The sequence below is a fragment of the Musca autumnalis genome, unplaced genomic scaffold, assembly GCF_047663935.1.
Source record: "Musca autumnalis isolate F117 unplaced genomic scaffold, ASM4766393v1 scaffold_4, whole genome shotgun sequence".
Taxonomy (NCBI): domain Eukaryota; kingdom Metazoa; phylum Arthropoda; class Insecta; order Diptera; family Muscidae; genus Musca; species Musca autumnalis.
This window is the reverse complement of record NW_027411977.1, coordinates 151368140-151396020: the sequence shown is the minus strand read 5'-3', so window position 1 is coordinate 151396020 and position 27881 is coordinate 151368140. Positions and strand designations below refer to the sequence as shown.

General features: G+C 43.4%; 1 protein-coding gene across 8 annotated transcripts in view; it reads right to left on the bottom strand.

Annotated features, from left to right (window-relative positions):
• LOC141402580 (uncharacterized) overlaps positions 1-27881 on the bottom strand; it is a 91408-nt gene that overhangs the window by 25447 nt on the left and 38080 nt on the right. For 3 of the 8 annotated variants that reach the window (XM_073984157.1, XM_073984160.1, XM_073984161.1), the window contains exon 2: positions 4963-5025. Coding sequence is in view for 3 of the 8 variants with exons in the window: in XM_073984164.1 (XP_073840265.1) it covers positions 5623-7776 (2154 nt within the window). In the remaining 5 variants the exon portion in view is untranslated. Of the gene's footprint in view, positions 1-4962; positions 5026-5482; positions 7841-8289; positions 8429-27881 lie in introns of those variants that run through there. The other 5 variants (XM_073984163.1, XM_073984165.1, XM_073984164.1 and 2 more) reach the window with 4 other exon arrangements.

Below are 27881 nucleotides of genomic sequence, written 5' to 3'. Positions count from 1 at the left end.
CGAAACGCTCGTTCAAATTCGAGTAGAGAGAAAAACTCGCTCGAATACGTGTATTAAAAAATTTATCGAGTCATGGTGTATAATATAAGGTGTAAATGACAATCATACGGGTTTGAACTTTTTTTATAAACTGAATTGTCAGAATATATTAGGACCTACCCCGAATATTCCAAAATTTAATAAATAGATTCCAATCTGTTCTATTCAGTGCCGCTTAATAATTATATGAAGTGTAGAATGTATCACATTATGTATAGAGTAATTTCGATGCCAATTAAAATTAAACTTTAAATCTTTTCATTTATTTCCTGTAAATTTTTCTGAACTATTTTAGAAAGACTCTAGTACTCAAATGTTGTCATTGACATTTAGATCCCATAAAACCATGTTGTTATTGTAAAATTGTTAGTTGTTGTTATTCAAGCAAACACCTTACTTCTTACACCATGGTATCGAGTATAGAACTCGAATGAGAGCACATATGCTTTGCTCATTTTCGAGTTTTAGTAAAATACGCTCGAAAACGGGTTTTATTTTGAATGTGGTAGGTACATTCTCAATCAAATCATATCGGAGCTCCAGGTATTTCAAATTTGAAATTAAAATGATTCCAGCTATTAATGCACAAACTTGTAATATGCACTTGTAAGAAACGCATCTGACGTTCTATTCTAAAAATGTTTAATGGAAAAATTGCAGTAAGTCCGCTAGCCTCTGATTGACTGACAGGTTAATATAACTAGAAGGCATTGACGTTTTTTTATTTGGGATGAAGACATTAATTTGTTGTTTTTTAATAGTGAGCATTTATTTTGTGACATAGAAAATTAGGTTTATTGCTGTAATAAGCGATACCAACAAATTAGTTATGTGTTCTTCGATCGCATAGCAGTCTTCTTTACAAGTGCAGCTGTTGAAGTATAGGGAGTGTGAAACAAATGCTCAATAACAGTGTTTCTCTTCTTGACACTTTTATATTTGACGGAACAATTGACAGCAATACATATATACACATATACGGATAAACAAGTAAAAAAGTATCAGTCGGCTTTGCCGACAGAAATATACCCTCAGCCTATGTGAATTGGAACTTCCATCTATGGACAAATGAATGTATTTATGGTCTTTTCAGAATTTTGTGGACCTTTTTGAAAATTTGAACTTGCGGACAAAAATGTGGATTATGATTAAAGTTCAAAAGTGTTGCGGAGGAGGGAATGGACCGACATAGTGCATTACGGAAGTGGATCTTATTTTGAGAGTCATATCTTTTCGATAGATATCACACCCACTAGTCATTTTATAATATGGCTGTAAACAGGACCACAAAGAGCATCATCGGTACACATTTCCAAAGGATCCTCGAACAGGCCCTAAGCTGCACTTGGACATAAATGTTGAACTTTTGTGGGGGAGGTATCCTAAGGAGTGGACCGATATGGGTCGTTTTAGAAGTTAAACTATGTTTGGACAAAATATGACGATGGCCAAATTTTGCACCAAATCGGATACTACATATGGTGCCATAGAGGTTTTTACAACTTTCGGGCTGTTTTCCCAAGTAGTATGGACTTGCCACTGAAAAAAACTTCTTCAACAGAAATGGAACTTCCATTAGTTAGTCAAGAGCAGGTCTTAAAGTGAACTTATCCGAAATTTTGTGTGGGAGGTACTCGAAGAAATGGACAAATATAGTCCATATTCGAGCCTGATATATATCCGGTAGACATATTAGGATGTGTAAAGTATGGACCAAATCGGTTCCTCCTTTCAAGAGTTATCGTGCGCACAATTTTTCCGAACATTTTTTAATTTTTGTGGGAGAGCTACCTGAAGGAGTGGACCGATATGGCTTATTTTTGAACATAAACTAAGTTTGGACAAAATATTATGAAGGCCAAATTTTGGACCGAATCCGCAGATCCGTTCGAGAGTTATTTTGCTTGCTTTGGGTTTTTGAACCTTTCAGGCTATTTTCTCAGGAAGTATGGCTTTGCCACTGATGAAACTTGTACCGTCGTATGGGGGCAGTAAATACAAGTTGTTACAAAAAAAATCAAAGCGATTCGAGAGCAGGTCCTAAACTGAACTTTTCCGAAGTTTTGTGTGGGAGGTACCCGAAGGCTTGGACCGATTGAGTCCATATTGGAATCTCTTCTATGTCTGCTAGAAATTTCACGATGCGCAAAGTATGGACCAAATCGGTTACCCCCTTCAATCGACTCCAAATTGTCTGAAAAGGATTTCGTCCAAACATACTTGGGGTCTTAAACCATTATTTCGATGAGGCACATTTTGCCCGTATGAAAGTGTATATACCCTCTTTAGAATAAATGCTGAGGGTATAAAAATTATCAGTCGGCTTTGCCAACAAAGAATACTGGTTATACAACCAAAATCGTTTTCCCCCAAAAATTATGTATTCAGAGGATTTTTAGAATTTTGTGGTCATTTTTGGACGTATTAACTTGCCGACAAAAATATGTATTTGGATTAAAGCTCAAAAGTGTTGCGGATGTGGTACCTGAAGGAATGAACCACATTGTCTACATTGGAATTTGAAGTAGTTCTTATCGCTGGCCTCCGAATAATTTAGAGCTTTTGGATCATTATATCTAGAAGCATGGACTTGCTCACGAAAAACATAATATGGATGTAAACAGGACCACAAGATGTACCTTCTTTAAAAAACTTACAAAGGATCGTCGAACAGACCTTAAACTGCACTTAAACAAAAATGTTGAACTTCTATGAGGAAGGTACCCTAAAACGGCATTTGCATCAGAGTTTTTTTGTCGGGTTAACCTTCTTTATAAGGATTTATTTGAGGTTTGCGCTATGGAATTGACATTTGAAACCCAGTGGGTTTATTAAATCCGGTTAAGTGCGAACTGGGTACAAAGAGTGGATCATTTTCGAACATAAACTAAGTTTGAACATAATATTTCGAGATCCAAACTTTCAACCAAATCGTGTATCATTTGAACGAATATTTTCGAACTTTTGTGGGGAGTTATCGGAAATTTTTCAAAATTTTGGAAACATTTTTGAAGTCAGTGTAAGCCGATATTTATATGAAATCAAAGTATAGGGTCACTCGACATAACCAAAATTACATAACCCTTTGTTTCTTACTAATTTTATCCTCATATCATTACATATATATCATATATATCATTTATATTATATATAACATTATTTCATATATAATAAAAATTACAAGTGGTTTGTGCGGAACCTTTTTCAATATTTAAATGAAATAAAAGTTATTTTAGTCATTAACAGGCAAAAGGTCATTCATCGTGCAACAGGAAATATTTTTTTTTTTCGCTTCATGGTATGGTTCAAAAAAAAATTAAAGTGGTTTGTGCGGAACCTTTTTTTTAAATAAAATGGATTTAACATTATTTTAGGCATTAATAGGCAAAAGTTCATTCATTCTCACTACAGGAAATCATTTTTGAGAAAAAATGTCAAAATGTCATAACCCTATTAAGCACCACCTTCGAATTGTATATGATATTCGAAGAAATATTACGATAAGCAAAATGTGCAACGCAGTGTTCGGTTAGAGGGTTGTCGTGCCCACCAGCCACTACACTTGATGGACGTACGTTTTTTCACAGATTTCGAGCAATTTTCTCAGAAAGTATGGACTTGCCCCTTATAAACTTGTAACATCGTAATAGGGGCCTCGAGTACAACCGGCTGCAAGAAAAAATCAAAACAATTCGAGATGAGGTTTTAAATTGCACTTTTCCGAAATTTTTTGTGGGAGGTACACAAAACAGTGGATCGATATAGTCCATATTCGAACCTGATCTATGTCTGGTATAAATATTACGGTGTGCAAAGTATGAACCAAATCGGTTTCTCCTTCGAGAGTTTTCGTGCGCACCATAATAGCGAAAAATGTTGAGTTTCTGTGGGGAGGTACCCGAGGAAGTGGGCCAATATGGTCTATCTTCGAACTTAAACTAATTTCGGACAAAATATGACAAACGCCAAACTTTGTACCGAATCGGTTGATCCCGTCGAGAGTTATCGTGCGCTCCAGCCAGACAGACAGACAGACAGACAGAAGAACGGACATTTCTAAATTGTCTGAAACGGATCCGTCCGTCTCGTTCTTCAATTCCACAACAACAGATAGAAAACAAAAAAGTTCAAAACACATGAACGATTCAATGAACGAATGATTCGTTTGGTGGTTGAAAACATCAACCACATCAACCGTAGTATGTTCAGTATGTTGATGTTAGCTATAGGAGGGTTGTTAAGCAATCAAATGTGTGTGTAAGAGTGTGTCATTGGAAAGTTAGTGGTTTTGTTTTGGTTGTGAGAATGAAACGATTCAGAGAAGCTGAAAAGTTTGTGGCTTTGTGTGATTGGTATGGGAATCGTTTTGTTTCTTTCCGTTCATTGATAAAAAGTCTTTGCTGTTGAAGAAGAGTATATAAAAACCAATGGAAGTTATGAGGACTTGTGTGGAGATCCGAAACTATACCCAGTAAAATGTTTGTAGTCAAAAAGTAGTTGCATCATGAGTGAAAGTGATTCCGGACTACATCTAGACTAAAAGGATGCTGTCTATTTTGGTTCTTGACCACGAAGAATTTCCTAAATTATGTTAGCAGCTGTTTTTTTTTTTTTCTTTACTTTTTTGAAGCATAAAAATTACAACTAACCATACTGGAATTAAGCCTGAATATATAAAAAATGAAACGATGCTATTGATCCAGCATTTGTATTAATTTCTTCAAATTTGTGCATAGCCTAAATACAAATTATGTTTTACATGAAAAAAAAATCGAAAAGACAGCAACTAAAGTGAAAAAAGAAGAAAACAAATAAAAATAAAATACGATAGGCACACAAATAAAAAATGATGATCTGTGATGGATTTGAGATTTGAACTCGGAAGTACACATGTACCTACGTATGGTGGGAGAGAGTACATACCTTGCCTTGTAACCGATTCTACCGTTACAGTCTGAACCTCTGGAATGATTTCTTGTAGAGTCTCTGTAAAAGTAAATTTCAAATAGGAAAAATGAATATTTTATTCTTTAAAGGTCGGCGGCTATTGATTACAAAGCTATAATACATACATACACATAAACAAACGAAGAATTACGTAATTACACGTCTACTTTTAAATTGAAAATTGAAATCAAAACGAAAATGGTCCAAAGACTTTAGTGTGTGGGTGGGTAGGTGTTCCACCTCTTGACTTGCCTAGAAAAATGTTTGGAGTTAGTAATTGTTTTGGTTAGTGTTGGAGACATGTGAACTGTGTGTGTGTGTGTTAGTAATGCATGTTGTTAGTACAGAGACCGTAACGTAATACTGTGCGATGTGAAAACGTTTCGAGCAACAGACAGGCCCAGATGACTTGTGTACAAGTTGATGGTGAATGAAAGGGGGTCAGGGGAATTATTTTACACAAAGTATATATTTTTTGTTGGTTTTCGTTACTTACTAAATTTCTTTCGGTTGATGTGTGAATGTCTGTCTGATTGCTTATTGGTTATAGAGATTTATGATGTGTTTATTTGTTTTTGTTTTTCTTGTTTGTTTGCTTTGCTGTGGTGGAAGAAATTACGTTAAAGAATTTGACCTCTATTTGCTGCCTCTAGCTGCTGATTCATCAGACTCTACATACTCAACGTCAGTGTGAGCCTCACGCAGCATACCCTTGATGTGTATCTTCTCGGCGTCGACATTGAAGCTGCTTTGACATTTTTCGTGCACCGTTGTCGTGCAACCGGCATTAAGCATTTCGTGCAGCTCGTTCGAGAGGCATGTAGATGGTGGCTCACATGGATTTATGTCCTCGGCATCAGATGGCAGTTGGACATCTTCAGTATCTGTTTGTGGTTGTTGTTGGCCGTTGTTGTGTAGTTTGATGGATGATTGAGTTTGTTTCTTGTTTTGCCTAAAATTCGCAGAAGAAGCGCATGCTTCTGAAGCAATGACAACATTTGAACTACTGGTATCGTAATCTTTGAGATTAGTCTTCATTCTGTCTATTTGTGGCAAGTCCACTTCCGAAGCAGAAGATATATCGTCAGCTGTAAGGTCTTCTATATCGGTTGCCTTCTCAATCTGAACAGGAGGAAGATTGATGTTGGGGTTCGATTTTGAAGTGTACTTTAAACCAGGTGGCAATTCCGTCTCAGACAGATCCATATCTTCAGTATCGGTTTTGCCTTCTTCTGCGGCCTTCGGAACATCTAAATATTTGGATTTGTTTTTACTCATGCTGCGAGTTTTAAGTTTCTTTCTGCGGACATTGGTGCCATCCATGTAGAATTCCTCAACATCGGTTACCGCTTCGGTGTTCGATTGTATTTCAAGGCGTTTGCTAATGTGTGCTTTCATTTGTTCATTGGCAATTGTAATGTCGGATTCAATTAGGCCACTGGGCGATGACAAAGACGGTTCGGCCAATGAAGCTTCATTGCCATCTTCGTCGTCGGCGCAGGAATACTCTTCAGAATCGGTGGCGCATTGCTCTTTAACAAAGGCACCCATACCAAATTGATACTCCTCGTCCATCGGCATAACGCTAGTTATAGTGTCGCCATATTTGTCTTCATGCAACAGCACCACTTCCCGTTGCGGCAGAGGCAGTACCTTCGAGTCAACCGACTGGCCTTTATTTTCGCTAAAATATAATTCGGCACACGAATTCTCGTCACAGGACACATCTTCGTAATCGGTGAGACATTCTCCTGCATCACCTGGTGTTAAAATTACTGCTTGCGGAATAGGTTTTTCATCATCATCATAGCTATCGTCATCATCGTCGTCGTCTAAACGTTCAATATCAGTTAAAACCTCCTCTTTCCGTTCTTCAGCTGCCAGAAATTTACAACTGGAAGTTGTCGAACATGTCGGTCTCATTGTAGATCTATTCGCTGACGTTAAAGGCGGTATAAATGCTACATCTAAATGTGGTATAGGCGAATTATCGTCCTCTGAGAGAACCCCATCATCATCTTTGGAATCGGAATCGGAAAATGCAATATGACAAACTTCTTCATCTCCCGAAATTTCCAAGACCTCATCTTCTGAAAGGGTCTGAGCTAATTGACCTTTAGCCACAGCTGTATCCATGGCCAAGTCGCTTATATTGCTAGCAATTGATACGTCATCGTGTTCGCTAGTAGCATAACTTACATTCGGGGTACCTGTTGCATCGGCTATATTTACACAACCAGGCTCAACCAATGCTTCGTTCAAATCTAAACAAACGGATTTCACGCACTCGTTTTCTATCTCAGAATCCGTATGGTAATCTTCACAATCTGTAAGATAGTCATTGTTTGTTGTAAGATTCTGAGCCTGTAGAAAGTTTCCAGACCGCCGTTCAACACTCTCGATTGCTTCATTGTCGACTGATTGCAGTGCCTGTAAATCGTGATTCAAGAATTCTTCCAGGGACAGCTTTAACTCCGGAAAAGAATGCTCTTTATCGCAACCATCGCCTTCAAGTTCGGAATCGGAAGCGTCGTAGTCTTCAACATCGGTTACGTCATGTGGCACGTCACCAACTGCAGTCAAGTGATTCTTCGAAGAACTCTTCGGCGGCATGTTAGCAATGTCGGCCTGGCTACCGAAATCCTCTACGTCAGTGGACTCGCCCCACTTCCCCGAGTAGTTCATGTCATTGTCATGAGAATTTGATGTATCCGAATCGGAGTCAGATGATGATGAGGTATGGTGAGTTAGATGAGGAGTAACTGATATTGTTGGCACGTTCGTGGACATTGCAAGCCTTTTTGGTAGTAAGATGTTTAAAGCTTCTTAGTTCTGGACTGTGGAGTATGGGATTCTGAATGCGGTTCGAAAAAAAAGTAATCAAAATGTTAGCTTGTTACATTTTGTTTACTCAATTTTTTTCTCTTGGAAGGCTAGTCGTCAAAGCCATTTTAAGGAATCTGGTGACGATGTGGTGTCCTTGTAAAAGGGATAACCACACAAACGATTCTTTTAAAGAGATATCCCTTGCATACGAGGACAGGTCGGCCACCAGATTAAGCGTGTGAGTGCTGGGCAATACTTAAAGAAGTTGTCCCGCGGGAGTATCCCGCAAGAAGAATAGGAGAACAAGGGAAATAATACTTTTAGTATGTATGTGTGCGTGTGTTTGAAACTCTCTTACATGTGTTACTTATTATTACCCACTTCCCGCTATTTCCCCGACATATACATACATACATACTTACCCATCCAAACCTACCTTTATAATAAATACACAAACAGATTAATTGAATAGTTTACCTTTGGGGGCGTTATCATCTACAGTTGGTGGCAAAGGACTTCCCGATGCCGATGTTAACATATCAACAGCTTCGAATTGTCGCTGCAGTGTTGGGTCCAAGGCAAAACCACCCGCTTGTTGTCGGCGCAGCGTTTCTTCGATCAAAGCAAATGGACTTCTAGTTGGTTTGGGTGACCCTGGACTGGCCATGCAAAAGCGGTCTTGATCTGAGGCCAATATGGGCAGCGCAATGGAGTCAGACAAACTGGAATCTGTGGTGTCAATGAAACTGACGTCGTGCTCATAAACACAACGTTGCTCAACAGACTGTGGACGCATCATACTAATATAGTCCACGTCAGGCTGGCGATAGATTACTTCAAACGGCTTGTCGGGACCGCATGTCTTGGTGAAAACTTCGCTGGTTATTACCTTACGACTGCCCGCAGAGGAACTGGAACTCTTGGTGCTCTCATTTGAGCGTATCGATCGCGCATTACTCTCCGAATCGTTGTCGTCGTTAAGCACGACCGTACTCACCAATGTGGTTGCAATTGGCTCCCTATGCAGTCTGACTGTCGAAACTCTGGTCGTGGTTACATGGGCCATTGGTTTCTTCTCCGCGAGTCTGGTATTCAACAGTTCCTTTTCGCTCTTATTCGAAGCTTGATAATCTTTTTTCACAGTTGCATTTGTGACAGTGTTCTTCGTCGTCGATTTCCTAGTTTGTATTGTTCTAGAGGTGGATGACGTCGATACACTACTCGAAGTGGTTGTTGTGCTGGATTGATTGGCGGTATTTTTTAATTTCTTCTGAACCTTTACGTCGGTACTCTTTCTTGCTTTTTCCTTTAACTCCACACTACTGGGCGTAGAACGTTTGACTGATTGTCCAGCAGGTGTCTTGGCCTTAATTGTATGTGAGGTATTATTCTCATCTGGACGGGTGGTTTTCGGGGCTACCTTTCTCACGGGAACTTTGGTTACAGCACTTTTTGACTGTTTTATAGGTGTCGAACTTGGAGATGCTACCTTCTTTCGATTGCTATCTTCAACTGCATTTATTTTGGATTTGAACGGAGCTTTCTTTTCGGCGCCAGATTTGTCGTGCGATATTTGTCTAACATAGGACACAGTTGTTGTCGTTGAAGATTTTGTCGATCTGGTCAAATGATCTACCTTTTCGTGACCTTTACCCTGTTTGTGTTCTTTAGTTTTTGGGGAGGATATTGGGGTTCTGCTTACGCTAATAAGTCTTTTTCTATTATCAGTCAACTTGGGCTTGTCCTCTTTGGACTTTGATGTATTGCTTTGGAGGGACTCTTTGCTGGAGCTGTACTTATTGGATTGAGAGTGCAGTCTATCGGAACGCGTTTTTACGGGCGTGGGAGCCTTTGAACTAGTCGTGGTCTTAGTTGACGACTTCGAAATGGACTTGTCATCCAAACTGACGTTGCTATCGGTGCGACCTAAGCTTCCATACCTGCGACTGTGGGCAATCGTGGGCTGCATGTAGTGATGCATGGCACCTGGTTGGGTGGGTGTTTTTAAACGCCTTCTCTGAGAGTCTTCGACTGGAGTGGAACTTCTTGAGTGTGTTGTTTCTTTTGTCTTCTTTACTCGAGGCGGTGTAACCTGAGCTTTTCTGGTATAGGCGTACACACTAGTTATGCCAGAATAGTTAGCTTTCGGGTGGTTTGGTGGTGGACTGAATGAACGTAACGTTTGGTTTTGAGGAACTCTTGTAATATCAGTTCTAATGCGTGGCCTTGGTGTGGTGCTACGACTTTGCGAATCATTAGTGTCAAGGAAGGTTTGCTTGGGTAAAGGACTTAATGTTCTCTCCAGACGTATTTGATTATTCAATGCCGATATATTGGTGGCATCTGTAATAACCCGCTCATATTTTCGAGTTGTTGGACTATCAGTTTCCCTAGCTGATTTCGACTTTCTATCTGTAAAGGTCATATCGCTAACTGGCTTCTTATTCTGTATTTGAGTTTTTGTTTTCTGGACATGTTTAACTTCACTTTTAACTTTGGAAATGTTGGAACTAAATTCCCTATTCAAATAAAACGACTTTTTCTGTTTTTCCTCGGTAGATTTCTGTGAGGTAGTTTTGGGGGGTAAACGTTTCCCAATTTTTGATTTTTTTAATTTTTCTGTGTTCGAGTCGTCATTTTCCTTCAAGTCAACGAAATACGCAACTGCCCGAACTTTGCCTTCTGGAGCCTCGTCGACAACCCCTACCTCATCACCGATCTGCGCGCCGTTATCTTCATCGGAATCATCTTGAGTCTTTTCTGTGCTTGGCATAGACTTGTCCATCTTACCATCTTGTCCCCTAATGCTTTTATCATCTTCTGATTTTTCATCAGAATATGGAGTTAGGCCGTCCTTTCCTGAATCTACTGGCAATCCTGGTTTTGTGGTCGACGTCAATGGGTCAATTGGTTTCTCTGGTTTTTCGGATGGTTCAGTGGTGGTTGCTTCAGTTGGTTTCACAGGCAACAAAGGAACTGACTTATCACCCTTACCCTCTGGTACCCCAACATATTCCTCATCATCTGATTCTTCATCAGAATATGGAGTTAGGCCTCCCTTTCCTGAATCTACTAGCAGTGCTGGTTTTGTGGTCGACGTCAATGGGTCCGTTGGTTTCTCTGGTTTGTCGGATGGTTCAGTGGTGGTTGCTTCAGTTGGTTTCACTGGCAACAAAGGAACAGACTTATCATCCTTACCCCCTTGTACCCTACCATATTCCTCATCTTCTGACTCTTCATCAGAATATGCAGTTAGGACCCCCTTTTCTGAATCTACTGGCAGTCCTGGTTTTGTGGTCGACGTCAATGGGTCAGTTGGTTTCTCTGGTCTCTCGGATGGTTCAGTGGTGGTTGCTTCAGTTGGTTTTACTCCCAACAAAGGAACCGGCTTAACATCCTTACCCTGTACCCTACCATATTCCTCATCTTCTGATTCTTCATCAGAATAAGGACTTAGACCGCCCTTTCCTGAATCTACTGGCAGTCCTGGTTTTGTGGTCGACGTCAATGGGTCAGTTGGTTTCTCTGATTTGTCGGATGGTTCAGTGCTGATTGCTTTAGTTGGTTTCACTGGCAACAAAGGAACAGACTTATCATCCTTACCCTCTGGTACCCTACCATATTCCTCATCTTCTGATTCTTCATCAGAATATGGACTTAGGCCGCCCTTTCCTGAATCTGCTGGCAGACCTGGTTTTGTGGTCGACGTCATAGGGTCAGTTGGTTTCTCTGGTTTGTCGGATGGTTGAGTGGTGGTTGCTTCAGTTGGTTTCACTCGCAACAAAGGAACGGGCTTAACATCCTTACCCTCTGGTACGACACCATATTTCTCATCTTCTGATTCTTCATCAGAATGTGGAGTTAAGCCGCCCTTTCCTGTATCTACTGGCAGTCCTGGTTTTGTGGTCGACGTCAGTGGGTCAGTTGGTTTCTCTGGTTTGTCAGAATGTTCAGTTGTCATGGGTTTCTCTGGTTTGTCGGACGGTTCAGTGGTGGTTGCTTCAGTTGGTTTCACTGGCAACAAAGGAACAGACTTATCATCCTTACCCTCTGGTACCCTACCATATTCCTCATCTTCTAATTCTTCATCAGAATATAGAGTTAGGACCCCCTTTTCTGAATCTACTGGCAGTCCTGGTTTTGTGGTCGACGTCAGTGGGTCAGTTGGTTTCTCTGGTTTGTCGGATGGTTCAGTGGTGTTTGCTTCTGTTGGTTTCACTGGCAACAAAGGAAGAGACTTATCATCCTTACCCTCTGGTACCCTACCATATTCCTCATCTTCTGATTCTTCATCAGAATATAGAGTTAGGACCCCCTTTTCTGAATCTGCTGGCAGACCTGGTTTTGTGGTCGACGTCAATGGGTCAGTTGGTTTCTCTGGTCTCTCGGATGGTTCAGTGGTGGTTGCTTCAGTTGGTTTCACTGGCAACAAAGGAACAGACTTATCATCCTTACCGTCTGGTACCCTACCATATTCCTCATCTTCTGTTTCTTCATCAGAATATGGAGTTAGGCCGCCCTTTCCTGAATCTACTGACAGTCCTGGTTTTGTGGTCGACGTCAATAGATCAGTTGGTTTCTCTGGTTTGTCAGAAGGTTCAGTTGTCATGGGTTTCTCTGGTTTATCCGAGGTTTCAGTGGTGGTTGCTTCAGTGGGTTTCACTGGCAACAAAAGAACAGACTTAACATCCTTACCCTCTGGTACCCTACCATATTCCTCATCTTCTGATTCTTCATCAGAATACGGAGTTAGGCCGCCCTTTCCTGAATCTAATGGCAGTCCTGGTTTTGTGGTCGACGTCAATGGGTCAGTTGGTTTCCCTGGTTTGTCAGAAGGTTCAGTTGTCATGGGTTTTGTAGTCGACGTCAATGGGTCAGTTAGCTTCTCTGGTTTGTCGGATGGTTTAGTGGTGGTTGTTTCAGTTGGTTTCACTGGCAACAAAGGAACCCTTTTATCATCCTTACCCTCTTGTACCCTACCATATTCCTCATCTTCTGATTCTTCATCAGAATATGGAGTTAGGCCGCTCTTTCCTGGTTTTGTGGTCGACGTCAATGGGTCAGTAGGTTTCTCTGGTCTGTCGGATGGTTCAGTAGTGGTTGCTTCAGTTGGTTTCACTGGCAACAAAAGAACAGACTTATCATCCTTACCCTCTGGTACCCTACCATATTCCTCATCTTCTGATTCTTCATCAGAATATGGAGTTAGGCCGCCCTTTCCTGAATCTAATGAAAGTCCTGGTTTTGTGGTCGACGTCAATGGGTCAGTTGGTTTCTCTGGTTTTTCAGAAGGTTCAGTTGTCATGGGTTTCTCTGGTTTGTCGGATGGTTCAGTGGTGGTTCCTTCTGTTGGTTTCACTGGCAACAAAGGAACAGACTTATCATCCTTACCCTCTGGTACCCTACCATATTCCTCATCTTCTGATTCTTCATCAGAATATGGAGTTAGGCCCCCCTTTCCTGAATCTACTGGCAGTCCTGGTTTTGTAGTCGACGTCAATGGGTCAGTTGGTTTCTCTGGTTTGTCAGAAGGTTCAGTTGTCACGGGTTTCTTTGGTTTGTCGGATGGTTCAGTGGTGGTTCCTTCTGTTGGTTTCACTGACAACAAAGGAACAGACTTATCATCCTTACCCTCTGGTACCCTACCATATTCCTCATCTTCTGATTCTTCATCAGAATATGGAGTTAGGCCGCCTTTTCCTGAATCTATTGGAAGTCCTGGTTTTGTAGTCGACGTCAATGGGTCAGTTGGTTTCTCTGGTTTGCCGGATGGTTCAGTGGTGGTTGCTTCAGTTGGTTTCACTGGCAACAAAGGAACAGGTTTATCATCCTTACCCTCTGGTACCCTACCATATTCCTCATCTTCTGATTCTTCATCAGAATATGGAGTTAGGCCGCCCTTTCTTGAATCTACTGGTAGTCCTGGTTTTGAAGTCGACGTCAATGGGTCAGTTAGTTTCTCTGGTTTGTCGGATGGTTCAGTGGTGGTTGCTTCAGTTGGTTTCACTGGCAACAAAGGAACAGTTTTATCATCCTTACCCTCTGGTACCCTACCATGTTCCTCATCTTCTGATTCTTCATCAGAATATGGAGTTAGGCCGCCCTTTCCTGAATCTATTGGCAGTCCCGGTTTTGTAGTCGACGTCAATGGGTCAGTTGGTTTCTCTGGTTTGTCGGATGGTTCAGTGGTGGTTGCTTCAGTTGGTTTCACTGGCAACAAAGGAACAGACTTATCATCCTTACCCTCTGGTACCCTACCATATTCCTCATCTTCTGATTCTTCATCAGAATATGGAGTTAGGCCGCCCTTTCCTGAATCTACTGGCAGTCCTGGTTTTGTAGTCGACGTCAATGGGTCAGTTGGTTTCTCTGGTTTGTCGGATGGTTCAGTGGTGGTTGCTTCAGTTGGTTTCACTGGCAACAAAGGAACAGGTTTATCATCCTTACCCTCTGGTACCCTACCATATTCCTCATCTTCTGATTCTTCATCAGAATATGGAGTTAGGCCGCCCTTTCCTGAATCTATTGGCAGTCCCGGTTTTGTAGTCGACTTCAATGGATCAGTTGGTTTCTCTGGTTTGTCGGATGGTTCAGTGGTGGTTGCTTCAGTTGGTTTCACTGGCAACAAAGGAACAGGTTTATCATCCTTACCCTCTGGTACCCTACCATATTCCTCATCTTCTGATTCTTCATCAGAATATGGAGTTAGGCCGCCCTTTCCTGAATCTATTGGCAGTCCCGGTTTTGTAGTCGACGTCAATGGGTCAGTTGGTTTCTCTGGTTTGTCGGATGGTTCAATGGTGGTTGCTTCAGTTGGTTTCACTGGCAACAAAGGAACAGACTTATCATCCTTACCCTCTGGTACCCTACCATATTCCTCATCTTCTGATTCTTCATCAGAATATGGAGTTAGGCCGCCCTTTCCTGAATTTACTGGCAGTCCTGGTTTTGTAGTCGACGTCAATGGGTCAGTTGGTTTCTCTGGTTTGTCGGATGGTTCAGTGGTGGTTGCTTCAGTTGGCAACAAAGGAATAGGTTTATCATCCTTACCCTCTGGTACCCTACCATATTCCTCATCTTCTGATTCTTCATCAGAATATGGAGTTAGGCCACCCTTTCCTGAATCTATTGACAGTCCCGGTTTTGTAGTCGACGTCAATGGGTCAGCTGGTTTCTCTGGTTTGTCGGATGGTTCAGTGGTGGTTGCTTCAGTTGGTTTCACTGGCAACAAAGGAACAGACTTATCATCCTTACCCTCTGGTACCCTACCATATTCCTCATCTTCTGATTCTTCATCAGAATATGGAGTTAGACCGCCCTTTCCTGAATCTGCTGGCAGTCCTGGTTTTGGTACCCTACCGTATTCCTCATCTTCTGATTCTTCATCAGAATATGGAGTTAGGCCGCCCTTTTCTGACTCTACTGGCAGTCCTGGTTTTGTAGTCGACGTGAATGGGTCAGTTGGTTTCTCTGGTTTGTCGGATGGTTCAGTGGTGGTTGCTTCAGTTGGTTTCACTGGCAACAAAGGAACAGACTTATCATCCTTACCCTCTGGTACCCTACCATATTCCTCATCTTCTGATTCTTCATCAGAATATGGAGTTAGACCGCCCTTTCCTGAATCTGCTGGCAGTCCTGGTTTTGGTACCCTACCGTATTCCTCATCTTCTGATTCTTCATCAGAATATGGAGTTAGGCCGCCCTTTTCTGACTCTACTGGCAGTCCTGGTTTTGTAGTCGACGTCAATGGGTCAGTTGGTTTCTCTGGTTTGTCGGATGGTTCAGTGGTGGTTGCTTCAGTTGGTTTCACTGGCAACAAAGGAACAGACTTATCATCCTTACCCTCTGGTACCCTACCATATTCCTCATCTTCTGATTCTTCATCAGAATATGGAGTTAGACCGCCCTTTCCTGAATCTGCTGGCAGTCCTGGTTTTGGTACCCTACCGTATTCCTCATCTTCTGATTCTTCATCAGAATATGGAGTTAGGCCGCCCTTTTCTGACTCTACTGGCAGTCCTGGTTTTGTAGTCGACGTCAATGGGTCAGTTGGTTTCTCTGGTTTGTCGGATGGTTCAGTGGTGGTTGCTTCAGTTGGTTTCACTGGCAACAAAGGAACAGACTTATCATCCTTACCCTCTGGTACCCTACCATATTCCTCATCTTCTGATTCTTCATCGGAATGTGGAGTTAGGCCGCCCTTTCCTGAATCTACTGGCAGTCCTGGTTTTGTGGTCGACGTCAATGGATCAGTTGGTTTCTCTGGTTTGTCAGAAGGTTCAGTTGCCATGGGTTTCTCTGGTTTGTCGGATGGTTCAGTGGTGGTTGCTTCAGTTGGTTTCACTGGCAACAAAGGAACAGACTTATAATCCTTACCCTCTGGTACCCTACTATATTCCTCATCTTCTGATTCTGCATCAGAATATGGAGTAAGGCCCCCCTTTCCTGAATCTACTGGCAGTCCTGGTTTTGTGGTCGACGTCAATGGATCAGTTGGTTTCTCTCGTTTGTCAAAAGGTTCAGTTGTCATGGGTTTCTCTGGTTTGTCTGATGGTTCAGTGGTGGTTGCTTCAGTTGGTTTCACTGGCAACAAATGAACAGACTTATCATCCTTACCCTCTTTTACCCTACCATATTCCTCATCTTCTGATTCTTCATCAGAATATGGAGTTAAGTCGCCCTTTCCTGAATCTACTGGCAGTCCTGGTTTTGTAGTCGACGTCAATGGGTCAGTTGGTTTCTCTGATTTGTCGGATGGTTCAGTGGTGGTTTCTTCAGTTGGTTTCGCTGGCAACAAAGTAACAGACTTATCGTCCTTACCCTCTGGTACCCTACCATATTCCTCATCTTCTGATTCTTCATCAGAATATGGAGTTAGGCCGCCCTTTCCTGAATCTACTGGCAGTCCTGGTTTTGTGGTCGACGTCAATGGATCAATTGATTTCTCTGGTTTTTCAGAAGGTTCAGTTGTCATGGGTTTCTCCGGTTTGTCGGATGGTTCAGTGGTGGTTGCTTCAGTTGGTTTCACTGGCAACAAAGGAACAGACTTATCATCCTTACCCTCTGGTACCCTACCATATTCCTCATCTTCTGATTCTTCATCGGAATGTGGAGTTAGGCCGCCCTTTCCTGAATCTACTGTCAGTCCTGGTTTTGTGGTCGACGTCAATGGATCAGTTGGTTTCTCTGGTTTGTCAGAAGGTTCAGTTGTCATGGGTTTCTCTGGTTTGTCGGATGGTTCAGTGGTGGTTGCTTCAGTTGGTTTCACTGGCAACAAAGGAACAGACTTATCATCTTTACCCTCTGGTACCCTACCATATTCCTCATCATTTGATTCTTCATCAGAATATGGAGTTAGGCCGCCCTTTCCTGAATCTAATGGCAGTCCTGGTTTTGTGGTCGACGTCAATGGGTCAGTTGGTTTCTCTGGTTTTTCAGAAGGTTCAGTTGTCATGGGTTTCTCTGGTTTGTCGGATGGTTCAGTGGTGGTTGCTACACTTGGTTTTACTGGCAACAAAGGAACAGACTTATCATCTTTACCCTCTTCTGATTCTTCATCAGAATATGGAGTTAGGCCGCACTTTTCTGAATCTACTGGCAGTCCTGGTTTTGGTACCCTACCATATTCCTCATCTTCTGATTCTTCCTCAGAATATGGAGTTAGGCCGCCCTTTCCTGAATCTAGTGGCAGTCCCGGTTTTGTAGTCGACGTCAATGGGTCAGTTGGTTTCTCTGGTTTGTCAGAAGGTTCAGTTGTCATGGGTTTATCTGGTTTGTCGGATGGTTCAGTGGTGGTTGCTTCAGTTGGTTTCACTGGCAACAAAGGAACAGACTTATCATCCCTACCCTCTGGGACCCTACCATATTCCTCATTTTCTGATTCTTCATCAGAATATGGAGTTAGGCCGCTCTTTCCTGAATCTACTGGCAGTCCTGGTTTTGTGGTCGACGTCAATGGATCAGTTGGTTTCTCTGGTTTGTCAGAAGGTTCAGTTGTCATGGGTTTCTCCGGTTTGTCGGATGGTTCAGTGGTGGTTGCTTCAGTTGGTTTCACTGGCAACAAAGGAACAGACTTATCATCCTTACCCTCTAGTACCCTACCATATTCCTCATCTTCTGATTCTTCATCAGAATATGGATTTAGGTCGCCCTTTCCTGAATCTACTGGCAGTCCTGGTTTTGTAGTCGACGTCAATGGATCAGTTGGTTTCTCTGGTTTCTCGGATGGTTCAGTGGTGGTTGCTTCACTTGGTTTCACTGGCAGCAAAGGAATAGACTTATCATCCTTACCCTCTGGTACCCTACCATATGCCTCATCTTCTGATTCTTCATCAGAATATGGAGTTATGTCGCCCTTTCCTGAATCTACTGGCAGTCCTGGTTTTGAAGTCGACGTCAATGGGTCAGTTGGTTTGTCGGATGGTTCAGTGGTGGTTGCTTCAGTTGGTTTCACTGGCAACAAAGGAACAGACTTTACTGGCAACAAAGGAACAGACTTATCATCCTTACCCTCTGGTACCCTACCATATTCCTCATCTTCTGATTCTTCATCAGAATATGGAGGTAGGCCCCCCTTTCCTGAATCTACTGGCAGTCCTGGTTTTGTGGTCGACGTCAATGGATCAGTTGGTTTTTCTCGTTTGTCAGAAGGTTCAGTTGTCATGGGTTTCTCTGGTTTGTCGGATGGTTCAGTTGTGGTTGCTTCAGTTAGTTTCACTGGCAACAAAGGAACAGACTTATCATCCTTACCCTCTGGTACCCTACCATATTCCTCATCTTCTGATTCTTCATCGGAATGTGGAGTTAGGCCGCCCTTTCCTGAATCTACTGGCAGTCCTGGTTTTGTGGTCGACGTCAATGGATCAGTTGGTTTCTCTCGTTTGTCAGAAGGTTCAGTTGTCATGGGTTTCTCTGGTTTGTCGGATGTTTCAGTTGTGGTTGCTTCAGTTGGTTTCACTGGCAACAAAGGAACAGACTTATCATCCTTACCCTCTGGTACCCTACCATATTCCTCATCTTCTGATTCTTCATCAGAATATGGAGTTAGGCCGCCCTTTCCTGAATCTAATGGCAGTCCTGGTTTTGTGGTCGACGTCAATGGGTCAGTTGGTTTCTCTGGTTTTTCAGAAGGTTCAGTTGTCATGGGTTTCTCCGGTTTGTCGGATGGTTCAGTGGTGGTTGCTTCAGTTGGTTTCACTGGCAACAAAGGAACAGACTTATCATCCTTACCCTCTAGTACCCTACCATATTCCTCATCTTCTGATTCTTCATCAGAATATGGATTTAGGTCGCCCTTTCCTGAATCTACTGGCAGTCCTGGTTTTGTAGTCGACGTCAATGGGTCAGTTGGTTTCTCTGGTTTCTCGGATGTTTCAGTGGTGGTTGCTTCAGTTGGTTTCGCTGGCAACAAAGGAACAGACTTATCATCCTTACCCTCTGGTACCCTACCATATTCCTCATCTTCTGATTCTTCATCAGAATATGGAGTTAGGTCGCCCTTTCCTGAATCTACTGGCAGTCCTGGTTTTGAAGTCGACGTCAATGGGTCAGTTAATTTTTTGTCGGCTGGTTCAGTGGTGGTTGCTTCAGTTGGTTTCACTGGCAACAAAGGAACAGACTTATCACCCTTACCCTCTAGTACCCTACCATATTCCTCATCTTCTGATTCTTCATCGGAATGTGGAGTTAGGCCGCCCTTTCCTGAATCTACTGGCAGTCCTGGTTTTGTGGTCGACGTCAATGGATCAGTTGGTTTCTCTCGTTTGTCAGAAGGTTCAGTTGTCATGGGTTTCTCTGGTTTGTCGGATGTTTCAGTTGTGGTTGCTTCAGTTGGAACAGACTTATCATCCTTACCCTCTGGTACCCTACCATATTCCTCATCTTCTGATTCTTCATCAGAATATGGAGTTAGGCCGCCCTTTCCTGAATCTAATGGCAGTCCTGGTTTTGTGGTCGACGTCAATGGGTCAGTTGGTTTCTCTGGTTTTTCAGAAGGTTCAGTTGTCATGGGTTTCTCTGGTTTGTCGGATGGTTCAGTGGTGGTTGCTTCACTTGGTTTCACTGGCAGCAAAGGAATAGACTTATCATCCTTACCCTCTGGTACCCTACCATATTCCTCATCTTCTGATTCTTCATCAGAATATGGAGTTAGGCCGCCTTTGTCTGAATCTACTGGCAGTCCTGGTTTTTTGGTCGACGTCAATCGATCAGTTGGTTTCTCTGATGGTTCAGTGGTGGTTGCTTCAGTTGGTTTCGCTGGCAACAAAGGAACAGACTTATCATCCTTACCCTCTGGTACCCTACCATATTCCTCGTCTTCTGATTCTTCATCAGAATATGGAGTTAGGCCGCCCTTTCCTGAATCTACTGGCAGTCCTGGTTTTGAAGTCGACGTCAATGGGTCAGTTGGTTTGTCGGATGGTTCAGTGGTGGTTGCTTCAGTTGGTTTCACTGGCAACAAAGGAACAGACTTATCATCCTTACCCTCTAGTACCCTACCATATTCCTCATCTTCTGATTCTTCATCAGAATATGGAGTTAGGCCGCCCTTTCCTGAATCTACTGGCAGTCCTGGTTTTGTGGTCGACGTCAATGGATCAATTGATTTCTCTGGTTTTTCAGAAGGTTCAGTTGTCATGGGTTTCTCCGGTTTGTCGGATGGTTCAGTGGTGGTTGCTACACTTGGTTTTACTGGCAACAAAGGAACAGACTTATCATCCTTACCCTCTGGTACCCTACCATATTCCTCATCTTCTGATTCTTCATCGGAATGTGGAGTTAGGCCGCCCTTTCCTGAATCTACTAGCAGTCCTGGTTTTGTGGTCGACGTCAATGGATCAGTTGGTTTCTCTGGTTTGTCAGCAGGTTCAGTTGTCATGGGTTTCTCTGGTTTGTCGGATGGTTCAGTGGTGGTTGCTTCAGTTGGTTTCACTGGCAACAAAGAAACAGACTTATCATCCTTACCCTCTGGTACCCTACCATATTCCTCATCTTCTGATTCTTCATCAGAATATGGAGTTAGGCCCCCCTTTCCTGAATCTACTGGCAGTCCTGGTTTTGTGGTCGACGTCAATGGATCAGTTGGTTTTTCTCGTTTGTCAGAAGGTTCAGTTGTCATGGGTTTCTCTGGTTTGTCGGATGGTTCAGTTGTGGTTGCTTCAGTTAGTTTCACTGGCAACAAAGGAACAGACTTATCATCCTTACCCTCTGGTACCCTACCATATTCCTCATCTTCTGATTCTTCATCGGAATGTGGAGTTAGGCCGCCCTTTCCTGAATCTACTGGCAGTCCTGGTTTTGTGGTCGACGTCAATGGATCAGTTGGTTTCTCTCGTTTGTCAGAAGGTTCAGTTGTCATGGGTTTCTCTGGTTTGTCGGATTTTTCAGTTGTGGTTGCTTCAGTTGGTTTCACTGGCAACAAAGGAACAGACTTATCATCCTTACCCTCTGGTACCCTACCATATTCCTCATCTTCTGATTCTTCATCAGAATATGGAGTTAGGCCGCCCTTTCCTGAATCTAATGGCAGTCCTGGTTTTGTGGTCGACGTCAATGGGTCAGTTGGTTTCTCTGGTTTTTCAGAAGGTTCAGTTGTCATGGGTTTCTCCGGTTTGTCGGATGGTTCAGTGGTGGTTGCTTCAGTTGGTTTCACTGGCAACAAAGGAACAGACTTATCATCCTTACCCTCTAGTACCCTACCATATTCCTCATCTTCTGATTCTTCATCAGAATATGGATTTAGGTCGCCCTTTCCTGAATCTACTGGCAGTCCTGGTTTTGTAGTCGACGTCAATGGGTCAGTTGGTTTCTCTGGTTTCTCGGATGTTTCAGTGGTGGTTGCTTCAGTTGGTTTCGCTGGCAACAAAGGAACAGACTTATCATCCTTACCCTCTGGTACCCTACCATATTCCTCATCTTCTGATTCTTCATCAGAATATGGAGTTAGGTCGCCCTTTCCTGAATCTACTGGCAGTCCTGGTTTTGAAGTCGACGTCAATGGGTCAGTTAATTTTTTGTCGGATGGTTCAGTGGTGGTTGCTTCAGTTGGTTTCACTGGCAACAAAGGAACAGACTTATCACCCTTACCCTCTAGTACCCTACCATATTCCTCATCTTCTGATTCTTCATCGGAATGTGGAGTTAGGCCGCCCTTTCCTGAATCTACTGGCAGTCCTGGTTTTGTGGTCGACGTCAATGGATCAGTTGGTTTCTCTCGTTTGTCAGAAGGTTCAGTTGTCATGGGTTTCTCTGGTTTGTCGGATGTTTCAGTTGTGGTTGCTTCAGTTGGTTTCACTGGCAACAAAGGAACAGACTTATCATCCTTACCCTCTGGTACCCTACCATATTCCTCATCTTCTGATTCTTCATCAGAATATGGAGTTAGGCCGCCCTTTCCTGAATCTAATGGCAGTCCTGGTTTTGTGGTCGACGTCAATGGGTCAGTTGGTTTCTCTGGTTTTTCAGAAGGTTCAGTTGTCATGGGTTTCTCTGGTTTGTCGGATGGTTCAGTGGTGGTTGCTTCACTTGGTTTCACTGGCAGCAAAGGAATAGACTTATCATCCTTACCCTCTGGTACCCTACCATATTCCTCATCTTCTGATTCTTCATCAGAATATGGAGTTAGGCCGCCCTTGTCTGAATCTACTGGCAGTCCTGGTTTTTTGGTCGACGTCAATCGATCAGTTGGTTTCTCTGATGGTTCAGTGGTGGTTGCTTCAGTTGGTTTCGCTGGCAACAAAGGAACAGACTTATCATCCTTACCCTCTGGTACCCTACCATATTCCTCGTCTTCTGATTCTTCATCAGAATATGGAGTTAGGCCGCCCTTTCCTGAATCTACTGGCAGTCCTGGTTTTGAAGTCGACGTCAATCGATCAGTTGGTTTCTCTGGTTTGTCGGATGGTTCAGTGGTGGTTCCTTCACTTGGTTTCACTGGCAGCAAAGGAACAGACTTATCATCCTTACCCTCTGGTACCCTACCATATTCCTCATCTTCTGATTCTTCATCAGTTGGTTTCTCTGGTTTGTCAGAAGGTTCAGTTGTCATGGGTTTCTCTGGTTTGTCGGATGGTTCAGTGGTGGTTGCTTCAGTTGGTTTCACTGGCAACAAAGGAACAGACTTATCATCCTTACCCTCTGGTACCCTACCATATTCCTCATCTTCTGATTCTTCATCAGAATATGGAGTTAGGCCCCCCTTTCCTGAATCTACTGGCAGTCCTGGTTTTGTGGTCGACGTCAATGGATCAGTTGGTTTTTCTCGTTTGTCAGAAGGTTCAGTTGTCATGGGTTTCTCTGGTTTGTCGGATGGTTCAGTTGTGGTTGCTTCAGTTAGTTTCACTGGCAACAAAGGAACAGACTTATCATCCTTACCCTCTGGTACCCTACCATATTCCTCATCTTCTGATTCTTCATCAGAATATGGAGTTAGGCCCCCCTTTCCTGAATCTACTGGCAGTCCTGGTTTTGTGGTCGACGTCAATGGATCAGTTGGTTTCTCTCGTTTGTCAGAAGGTTCAGTTGTCATGGGTTTCTCTGGTTTGTCGGATGGTTCAGTTGTGGTTGCTTCAGTTGGTTTCACTGGCAACAAAGGAACAGACTTATCATCCTTACCCTCTGGTACCCTACCATATTCCTCATCTTCTGATTCTTCATCAGAATATGGAGTTAGGCCCCCCTTTCCTGAATCTACTGGCAGTCCTGGTTTTGTGGTCGACGTCAATGGATCAGTTGGTTTTTCTCGTTTGTCAGAAGGTTCAGTTGTCATGGGTTTCTCTGGTTTGTCGGATGGTTCAGTTGTGGTTGCTTCAGTTAGTTTCACTGGCAACAAAGGAACAGACTTATCATCCTTACCCTCTGGTACCCTACCATATTCCTCATCTTCTGATTCTTCATCAGAATATGGAGTTAGGCCCCCCTTTCCTGAATCTACTGGCAGTCCTGGTTTTGTGGTCGACGTCAATGGATCAGTTGGTTTCTCTCGTTTGTCAGAAGGTTCAGTTGTCATGGGTTTCTCTGGTTTGTCGTATGGTTCAGTTGTGGTTGCTTCAGTTGGTTTCACTGGCAACAAAGGAACAGACTTATCATCCTTACCCTCTGGTACCCTACCATATTCCCCATCTTCTGATTCTTCATCAGAATATGGAGCTAGGCCGCCCTTTCCTGAATCTAATGGCAGTCCTGGTTTTGTGGTCGACGTCATTGGGTCAGTTGGTTTCTCTGGTTTTTCAGAAGGTTCAGTTGTCATGGGTTTCTCTGGTTTGTCGGATTGTTCAGTGGTGGTTGCTTCACTTGGTTTCACTGGCAGCAAAGGAATAGACTTATCATCCTTACCCTCTGGTACCCTACCATATTCCACTTCTGATGATTCTTCATCAGAATATGGAGTTAGGCCGCCCTTTTCTGAATCTACTGGCAGTCCTGGTTTTTTGGTCGACGTCAATCGATCAGTTGGTTTCTCTGATGGTTCAGTGGTGGTTGCTTCAGTTGGTTTCGCTGGCTTATCCTCTGGTACCCTACCATATTGCTCGTCTTCTGATTCTTCATCAGAATATGGAGTTAGGCCGCCCTTTCCTGAATCTACTGGCAGTCCTGGTTTTGTGGTCGACGTTAATCGATCAGTTGGTTTCTCTGGTTTGTCGGATGGTTCAGTGGTGGTTGCTTCACTTGGTTTCACTGGCAGCAAAGGAACAGACTTATCATCCTTACCCTCTGGTACCCTACCATATTCCTCATCTTCTGATTCTTCATCAGAATATGGAGTTAGGCCTCCCTTTCCTGAATCTACTGGCAGTCCTGGTTTTGTAGTCGACGTCAATGGGTCAGTTGGTTTCTCTGGTTTGTCGGATGGTTCAGTGGTGGTTGCTTCAATTGGTTTCACTGGCAACAAAGGAACAGACTTATCATCCTTACCCTCTAGTACCCTACCATATTCCTCAACTTCTGATTCTTCATCAGAATATGGAGTTAGGCCGCCCTTTCCTGAATCTACTGGCAGTCCTGGTTTTGTAGTCGACGTCAATGGGTCAGTTGGTTTCTCTGGTTTGTCGGATGGTTCAGTGGTGGTTGCTTCGGTTGGTTTCAATGGCAACAAAGGAACAGACTTATCATCCTTACCCTCTGGTACCCTACCATATTCCTCATCTTCTGATTCTTCATCAGAATATGGAGTTAGGCCGTCCTTTCCTGAATCTACTGGCAATCCTGGTTTTGTGGTCGACGTCAATTGATCAGTTCGTTTCTCGGGTTTCTCTGATGGTTCAGTGGTGGTTGCTTCAGTTGGTTTCGCTGGCAACAAAGGAACAGACTTATCATCCTTACCCTCTGGTACCCTACCATATTCCTCGTCTTCTGATTCTTCATCAGAATATGGAGTTAGGCCGCCCTTTCCTGAATCTACTGGCAGTCCTGGTTTTGTGGTCGACGTCAATCGATCAGTTGGTTTCTCTGGTTTGTCGGATGGTTCAGTGGTGGTTGCTTCAGTTGGTTTCGCTGGCAACAAAGGAACAGACTTATCATCCTTACCCTCTGGTACCCTACCATATTCCTCGTCTTCTGATTCTTCATCAGAATATGGAGTTAGGCCGCCCTTTCCTGAATCTACTGACAGTCCTGGTTTTGTGGTCGACGTCAATCGATAAGTTGGTTTCTCTGGTTTGTCGGATGGTTCAGTGGTAGTTGCTTCACTTGGTTTCACTGGCAGCAAAGGAACAGACTTATCATCCTTACCCTCTGGTACCCTACCATATTCCTCATCTTCTGATTCTTCATCAGAATATGGAGTTAGGCCTCCCTTTCCTGAATCTACTGGCAGTCCTGGTTTTGTAGTCGACGTCAATGGGTCAGTTGGTTTCTCTGGTTTGTCGGATGGTTCAGTGGTGGCTGCTTCAATTGGTTTCACTGGCAACAAAGGAACAGACGTATCATCCTTACCCTCTAGTACCCTACCATATTCCTCAACTTCTGATTCTTCATCAGAATATGGAGTTAGGCCGCCCTTTCCTGAAACTACTGGCAGTCCTGGTTTTGCAGTCGACGTCAATGGGTCAGTTGGTTTCTCTGGTTTGTCGGATGGTTCAGTGGTGGTTGCTTCAGTTGGTTTCGCTGGCAACAAAGGAACAGACTTTTCATCCTTACCCTCTGGTACCCTACCATATTCCTCGTCTTCTGATTCTTCATCAGAATATGGAGTTAGGCCGCCCTTTCCTGAATCTACTGGCAGTCCTGGTTTTGTGGTCGACGTCAATCGATCAGTTGGTTTCTCTGGTTTGTCGGATGGTTCAGTGGTAGTTGCTTCACTTGGTTTCACTGGCAGCAAAGGAACAGACTTATCATCCTTACCCTCTGGTACACTACCATATTCCTCATCTTCTGATTCTTCATCAGAATATGGAGTTAGGCCTCCCTTTCCTGAATCTACTGGCAGTCCTGGTTTTGTAGTCGACGTCAATGGGTCAGTTGGTTTCTCTGGTTTGTCGGATGGTTCAGTGGTGGTTGCTTCAATTGGTTTCACTGGCAACAAAGGAACAGACTTATCATCCTTACCCTCTGGAGTTAGGTCGCCCTTTCCTGAATCTACTGCCAGACCTGAGTTTGTGGTCGACGTCAATGGGACAGTTGGTTTCTCTGGTTTGTCGGATGGTTCGGTGGTTGTTGCTTCAGTTGGTTTTACTGGCAACAAAGGAACAGACTTGTCATCCTTACTCTCTGGTACCCTGTCATATTCCTCATCTTCTGATTTTTCATCAGAATATGGAGTTAGGCCGTCCTTTTCTGAATCTACTGGCAATCCTGGTTTTGTGGTCGACGTCAATGGGTCAGTTGGTTTCTCTGGTTTGTCGGATGGTTCAGTGGTGGTTGCTTCTGTTGTTTTCACTGGCAACAAAGGAAGAAACTTATCATCCGTACCCTCTGGTACCCTACCATATTCCTCATCTTCTGATTCTTCATTAGAATATGAGATTAGGCCGCCTTTTCCTGAATCTACTGGCAGTCCTGGTTTTGTGGTCGACGTCAATGGGTCAGTTGGTTTCTCTTGTTTGTCAGAAAGTTCAGTTGTCATGGGTTTATCTGGTTTGTCGGATGGTTCAGTGGTGGTTGCTTCAGTTGTTTTCACTGGCAACAAAGGAACAGACTTATCATCCTTACCCTCTGGTACCCTACCATATTCCTCATCTTCTGATTCTTCATCAGAATGTGGAGTTAAGCCGCCCTTTCCTGAATCTACTGGCAGTCCTGGTTTTGTGGTGATGGGTTTCTCTGGTTTGTCGGACGGTTCAGTTTTTGTTGCTTCAGTTGGTTTCACTGGCAACAAAGGAGCAGACTTATCATCCTTACCCTCTGGAGTTAGGTCGCCCTTTCCTGAATCTACTGGCAGACCTGACTTTGTGGTCGACGTCAATGGGTCAGTTGGTTTCTCTGGTTTGTCGGATGGTTCTGTGGTGCTTGCTTCAGTTGTTTTCCCTGGCAACAAAGGAACAGACTTATCACCCTTACCCTCTGGTACCCTACCATATTCCTCATCTTCTGATTCTTCATCAGAATGTGGAGTTAAGCCGCCCTTTCCTGAATCTACTGGCAGTCCTGGTTTTGTGGTGATGGGTTTCTCTGGTTTGTCGGACGGTTCAGTTTTTGTTGCTTCAGTTGGTTTCACTTTCAACAAAGGAGCAGACTTATCATCCTTACCCTCTGGAGTTAGGTCGCCCTTTCCTGAATCTACTGGCAGACCTGACTTTGTGGTCGACGTCAATGGGTCAGTTGGTTTCTCTGGTTTGTCGGATGGTTCGGTGGTGCTTGCTTCAGTTGGTTTTACTGGCAGCAAAGGAACAGACTTATCATCCTTACCCTCTGGTACCCTACCATATTCCTCATCTTCTGATTTTTCATCAGAATATGGAGTTAGGCCGTCCTTTCCTGAATCTACTGGCAGACCTGACTTTGTGGTCGACGTCAATGGGTCAGTTGGTTTCTCTGGTTTGTCGGATGGTTCTGTGGTGCTTGCTTCAGTTGTTTTCCCTGGCAACAAAGGAACAGACTTATCACCCTTACCCTCTGGTACCCTACCATATTCC